General features: G+C 39.7%; 1 protein-coding gene across 2 annotated transcripts; it reads right to left on the reverse strand.

The window, feature by feature from the left end:
• Positions 1-316: 316 nt before the first annotated feature.
• LOC307030761 (hatching enzyme 1.2-like) lies at positions 317-6,616 on the reverse strand. 2 transcript variants are annotated; one of them, XM_079667402.1, is made up of 10 exons: positions 6,492-6,616; positions 5,833-5,863; positions 5,686-5,751; positions 5,121-5,273; positions 3,419-3,536; positions 3,108-3,286; positions 2,609-2,684; positions 2,028-2,152; positions 991-1,054; positions 317-546 (listed from the first exon to the last, which is right to left on the reverse strand). In XM_079667402.1, exons 1-9 carry the CDS (start codon positions 6,552-6,554, stop codon positions 993-995), a joined length of 873 nt encoding a protein of 290 aa, XP_079523528.1. In that variant the 5' UTR covers positions 6,555-6,616; the 3' UTR covers positions 317-546; positions 991-992. The 2 variants fall into 2 exon arrangements, with proteins under 2 accessions (XP_079523528.1, XP_079523527.1); XM_079667401.1 differs by having other exon boundaries at positions 2,609-2,690.
• Positions 6,617-6,881: the final 265 nt, after the last annotated feature.

Consider the following 6,881-nt stretch of genomic DNA (forward strand, 5'->3'; position numbering starts at 1 on the left):
CCTGACTGGCCATCGGGAGGGCCGGGAGGAGGGTGTGTGTGTATGTGTGTGTGTGTGTGTGTGTGTGTGTGTGTGTGTGTGTGTGTGTGTGTGTGTGTGTGTGTGTGTGTGTGTGTGTGTGTGTGTGTGTGTGTGTGTGTGTGTGTGTGTGTGTGTGTGTGTGTGTGTGTGTGTGTGTGTGTGTGTGTGTGTGTGTGTGTGTGTGTACTGTCTGGCACTCAGACTGGAAAATAAGTGTTTATCCAAGAGTTTGATCAGCTGTGTGTGTTTGTCCTGTTCATGAAGGCCAAATGGAAAATGACAGACGGACATGTGATTAAGGTCTGTGAACAAACATTTTTATTCATTCTTTGTATTTAATCAAGCTCATAAGCAGTCATTTATCTAAGTGAACATTTGTGATTTTTGAATTTTAATTTCTTACTGAGACAGCACACAAGCTAATGTAATCTGAACTAAATAAAGCACATTAATTCAACACCAGATGCATCTTGGTTTTGCTTGTAGATAAGAAGCTGCATGAATGTCTTATTTCCTCTTGAATTCCTGTTGGGGAAGAAGAGATTTTAAAGAAAATATGCACATTCATGGATCCAAATAAAAGTACATTCATGTGTTCAGTCTGTATCTGTCACTATCCTAAAAGCAAAACCAGAAAAACTAAAATATCATCCATTTTAAAAACAAAATACAGAATCTACCCGCACAAACTAGCCCCCAGTGAATTTATATATTTTTTTAAAAACGTCAACGTTGAAGTAATAGAGACATTAATAAATAAAACAATAAAGTCAATCCTGTCACATATAGTTCTAAAATGGGCCATATCTTGATGCAAATGCTTCTGTACTTTCTGAGTTACATTTTAATGCATGGTCTTTACTTTTGTTGCACATTGTATTACTTTTTTCACCACAGTTAAAGATCTGACTACTTTGGTCACCCCTGGTTCATAGCAAGTATGAAAAAACATGCAAACTTAGGGCTTACCTTCATTTCTCCAAGAAATGTTTTCTTTGCACCGGTTTCAGGTGAGGTCTGGGTGCAGTGGAATCTGACAAAAAGACAATATCAGTCACATTGACCCAAAGACACATTTTGAGTTTTATACATTGTTGGAAAGAGGAGATTCCTAGCTTTCTAATGATATCAGGATTGTTGTTGTACTCCAAATATCAAGCAAAATATGTCACATTATATAATGACTGTCACAGAGTGATCATTTTGCGAAAAAGGCCTTCAAAGTTTCCTCTTGTCTGGAATCCATCGATCTGATTGATTATTAGCGGCTAATAAATGAACAAAGTAGTACAGAGGGAAAATATTTTCGTTTGGATTACTGGTCTGGGGGAAGCTCGCGAGTGTGTGTGTGTGAAACCACTCACGAGAAACACCGGCTGTTGTTATGCCTGCTGTGACGCTAAGTTACTCCGTTCTCCGCTTGTAATTATGCCGTTACAAGCTTCAAAGTTGTATTTATCATCTGAATTTGCCGAAACAAGTTTAATATTCTGAAAGCCAAGACTTTGTTCAAATGAAATCAGATGAAAACAAACTGTAACGGACCCTGCCGTGTTATCTATGATCTACTATACGCCTTACATTCATAATGTCAACTAGAGGGGGGGGCGGCGCTGCGGAAGAGCAGATTGCGAGTGAGAGGTGCCATCTTCCCTTTACAAGCTTCAAAAATGTATTTATCGTGTGATTTTGGAAATAAAAGTTTCATATTCCGAAAGCCAAGACTTAAAATCAAACCCCAACCCCGAAAAACTAGTTTTTTACGCAAATCCACGTTTAATTTGAAATGAGCCGTTGCGGCTTCCGACTGATTTCGATAGAGCGGGACACGTATAGGGTTTCTGGATTTGTGTTGAGCCTGACCTCTGTGAATGTTATCAGTAGGGAGATAGTATGAGAGACTACAGATATGGGTGGGGTCAGTGTAGCTCAGAAATACACTGTAGTTATAGGAACATGTAGAAAGTCATTTAGTCAGTAAGCTACTTTGATAAAAATGTACGTACTGCATCCGTAGAGGCGGTTGACCCGGAGGATGTCGGTCGGACTCATCTGGGTGGCTCTCCCAATGGCTACGTTGCTGTCGGGGATAGGGATGATGGTCGGCTGTCGGTTCCTGGAGAAGGCAAACCTGTGGTGCAAACACAGCAGTGATAACAACTGGACACCTGTGCTGCTGAATGACCACAGAAAGCAGAATTGGATGAAGTAGCGTTTAGCTAGCTAACATTCCGTCATCAAATATTGTGCATATGCTAAAATCTCTCATTAAAGTTCACTTTTTGGACTGAAACAGAAATGAAAGGCGCAGACACATTGGAGATCACGGAGGTTCTCAATTAAGCTAATGAATTTTCGACTCTGACTCCCATACACACACAAAGCTATGAGGAAACATGTGGTAAAGTTGTATTAGGAATCGTTTGGCCCCTTGGGACATAATATCACTTTATGAAGTTGCATTAGATAAAAAAAACTGTGAGAAAACAAATCCAGAGGACACAGAGAAACATTATCGTCACATGTTGTTGTTGTATTATTATTATTATTATTATTATTATTATTATTATTATTATTATTATGTTACCTGTCATAGTGCATGACAGAGTTGTAGTCATAGGGAGTGCCAAGGTTCCTTGTTCTGATCCTCCTGAAATTGGACTCTGTTCCTGCAGGAGATCACATGGCTCAATCAAACAGTCTCTGTTTTTATGCTATTGAAGAATATACAAGAAAATACAAGTCATCCATGAGTAGATAAATGCTTTCTTCTGCGAGGTGATAAGAGTAGAAAGAAAGTACAGATGTAGCACCTCATTTCGGACAGTTTGAAACGCGAGGACCGTGGACGGCACGGGGTCTGCCCTCGCTCAAAGGAAAACCTCCAGCGTGACTTGAGACTGCTCCAAATGAAATTGTTGGAAGTTTGAGCACCACAAACCAAGTGCCATTTAGTTCTACTGTATTGGAGGAATGGGGCTCTACTACCCCTTCAAAGGCCATAAAGGTCAGTTGTATTAATTGAACAACCCTATTTTGACCGATTGTATCATCTGTATTCTACATGATGAAAGAGTGAGACCCACCGGGCATGACGTTCTGCAGAAGGATGCGGACATGCTGGTCTCTGTCGGACCGGGTCTGCTCATGGTCGAAGCCAAGGGCGTGGAGCAGCTCATGTTGGATGATCTGCTGGAAAACACACCCCTGACGACTCAAAGACACTACCTGGCTTCTACCACGACGGCCGACGAAGGAGAAACACCTGGAAGAGAGCAAGACATAAAACTATCAGTTCAACAGCCAAATTGCTTCCCCTCCTGAGACAGTGTTTTTTGTATGGAGGTGTAAATAGATTCTGTTAGTTATGCATGTGTGTTGTGTGCATTGTCATTACCCTGATCGGGACTGGATGTCGACAAAGTCACTCTGTCTGTTGAGGGGGGTGAAGCGGATGCAGGTGGACACAGCAAAAGACCTCAGGCCTCGGACGATGGTTTGTCTCTGTCTCTGGGCTTTACAGTAAAAATCAAATAATATCAGTTTAGTGGGTTTTATTTCTTAAAAGGTCACTGTGTGACTGACCGTTGAGCGGCCCGACCAAGCAAGGAGGCAGAACGTCCAAAATATATAACCCGACGTGGGCATTCATTAAAATAATGTGCACAAAGTTCACAGCCTCAATCCTGCTGTTCTCCATGAACACATCCTGCAGCCACCAGGATCTCACACACCCCACACCCAACAAGAAACAGCACTTAAATACACAGACACTAACAAGACACAGGTGAGGGGGAGCAATTAAACACAGGTGAGGGGAGAGCAATTAGACACAGGTGAGGGGGGAGGAGACAACCCAGGGCCCCCAGATGCACACAATCATCAGCCACAGACATTCAACATATTATTTGCCCCCTGATTACTCTCAACCGCTGTCATCCTTATCCCAGCATCCAGATGACATTTCAATAAATACGGTTTAATCAGTTAAAAAAAAAATACTACTTCAATAATTAGTATAAATTATGTGCAAATACGCAATGTTAACTGTACTGTGCAATCACGCTAATAAAGTGCAATATCACCCGTCCCAAAGCCGTCAGTCCATAGTGACGAAGTCGTCACAGTCACCTATTATGCAAAATCCCCTTTTTCATGTCTTGTACACATAAACATGTGTCCCCTCTGTGTAAAGAGATTCTGAACTTTTCAGGAAAAAAGATTTGCTCACTTTTTGTCCTGATCCATTTATAAATAAACCTGTCTGAAAATGAGCTGATCAGATTTTGGCCCCTTTATGATGTCAAAACGATGTTTTGGCTTGTTAACCATTAGCCAATCACCAACCAAGTTACCCCCCCTCACCTTATCACCTGAATCTCCTCCGAGAGCATCATTGTGGTTTTAGTAACCAAATATCTCTCAGAGGGGCATGGGAAGTGGCTCCCCATTTTCATCTAAAGTAACAGACCCAGAATCAGCACTTTTGAAACAGGGCTGAACAGAGGGGTTTATGGGATGCTGCAATGATCTGTTTGGTATTTCGAGCCAAACATTATGCACATATGCACACATAACGACACTGATCATACAAAATGGCTTTTACCATTAGGAAAATGGAAAGAACTTTAAGGTTCAGTGCAAGTTATGCCATCAAGCAGCAAATACATTTGTACAGTAGAAAAGCCAAAATCGTCAACAAAATTCCACATCTAATTTAATAAATGTTTCTTTAAAGTCAGTGGAGGACACCTTTCATACTACTACCACTAGATAAATTATTACCTTTACTTCTACTGCTTCTATTATACTGCTACTTTTAATGGTGGATGCGCCGATTCAATATTACGTATTGGCCATATACAGTAGTGGTCAAAATCACTGGATCTTTGGTTGAGAAAAGTTCATTTCAATACAAATTAACATGTTAAAATGATGCCTAACAAGAGATACATATTGCTAATGGTATCAGTACTGCCTAATATTCAAGAAAAAGGGACATTGAGCCATCACTTGCTAGTATTGCTGCCGCTAAAAATGCATACTGTGTGCATGAAATGTGAACACTAATCATATAAGACCCTGCCTTCAGTACTCACAGTACTGGTTGGAGATGCGGTAGGGTACGTAGACGTTTCCGTCGGTGGCTTTGGGCCACAGGCAGCCTCGCGCTGTGCAGGGATCAGCGTTCTGCAGACCTGTGGGCACGGCGATGTCTCCAAACATCACCATCGGCTCGTCAAAGTTCTTTCCTGCAAGATGACGCAAGCATGATCAAGAACATGCCTTCATCTTTCTTTCAAATCTGAATCAGATATACTTTTAATAAGCCCGGGGGAAGCAGGGTTGCATAACAGAGGCTTCATTTTGAAATAAAAGTTAAATACAAAATAAATCAAATTAAAGTTAAAGAAACATTTTCAAAGTGTATAACACTATAAAACCACAATTAATAAGTACAAATGTGTGTAAAACAAAAATAAATGTTAGTATATATAATAGTGCTGAAACCAGATTATTGCTCTAATGAACGGTGTCAAACTGAGACAGTGTGGTGTCACTGCCTCTTGATTTGATTTGTTTCAAATGAATGTAAGATTATCTTTAATGAACATTCACAGCCAAGGGGAATACATAATGAATGATTGCAGTGCAGATACATACCAACATCCACATTGGCCCTCTCCAACAGCTCAGAGACACTGAGGGTCTCATCCTCAATGGTGTTGCCTTTGGAATAGAAACAATCAGTTAAAAAGTCTGAGTAAATAGTTAGAGCATTTTAAAGTTTGAAAAGTAGCCCTGTCTTACCAGAGGACTCCTCAGTCTTTTCAAAAGGAGCCTGTAATAATAAACAGTAAAAGCTAGTTTAGAGGAGACACTAAAGATAAATAGGGTAATAAAATAATAGCTTATAGATATCACAATCAAATCAAAATCCCAGTTGATGACCTACATTAAGACAACAATTGTTTGCAAGTTTTCTGATCAAGCATGTTTAAATGTGTAAATGAGACATTTTCTAATGCTCATTTTGTGGTGAATTTAGGGTAAATGTTCAGAAGCACAAAAGGTAGTCAAATAAACACCTTAAAGTCTATTTTGATATTTTCTTTCCACTATAAAGAAGACATGTTATGGAAGCAAACTCTCAAAATTGACCAGTGCATGAAAATATATTTTAATTAAATATGAGACGACTGATGGAGGTCCTATAAAGACAGTATTAGGATTTCTCAAATATAAATGTACATCTTTTGATACAGAGAAATCTTATTTCATGCATAAAGCAATCCAAAAAACTTAAAAACTAAATGTCATACTGATGTGTATTGTTGAAGGACATTTCTATATTGGATTGTTACAGTTCAAAATGTATCATAGGTAATTTCAAAGTGTTTCATAAAGATGTGTATGTATTTTGTTATTATTTAAAGTTAATTGTGTGTGAAGTGTGTGCTGATGCTTACCCATAGGGTGTAAGTGTGCACGCAGCAGAGGAGGAAGCTGAGCGCAGCTGCCTGCAGGATCATGGCTGGTTACAGGACAGAAGCAGAGAGATACAGTACCTGAAACAGAAGGGTCCAACTTATATATGTGGGGAAAACAACTAACCCCCATCCTTATAAGGTATTCTGTTCAACAAACATTGACAAATCCAGCTGAACTGGAAGTGGCAGTTATTACTTCAAACCCACTGGGGTTTGTGTAAGATGTTTCCCAGCAGGCTACATGTTTAAGCAGTCAATGGTATATGAAACATTAATTGATGAATTAACAGAGAAAATCATGTACATTTAGCTGATGCTTTTATCCAGAGCAACTTACAATAAGCGCAATAAACCTTAATGCTACACACT

The sequence above is a fragment of the Notothenia rossii genome (genome assembly GCF_949606895.1).
Source record: "Notothenia rossii genome assembly, chromosome: 2".
NCBI classification, from domain to species: domain Eukaryota; kingdom Metazoa; phylum Chordata; class Actinopteri; order Perciformes; family Nototheniidae; genus Notothenia; species Notothenia rossii.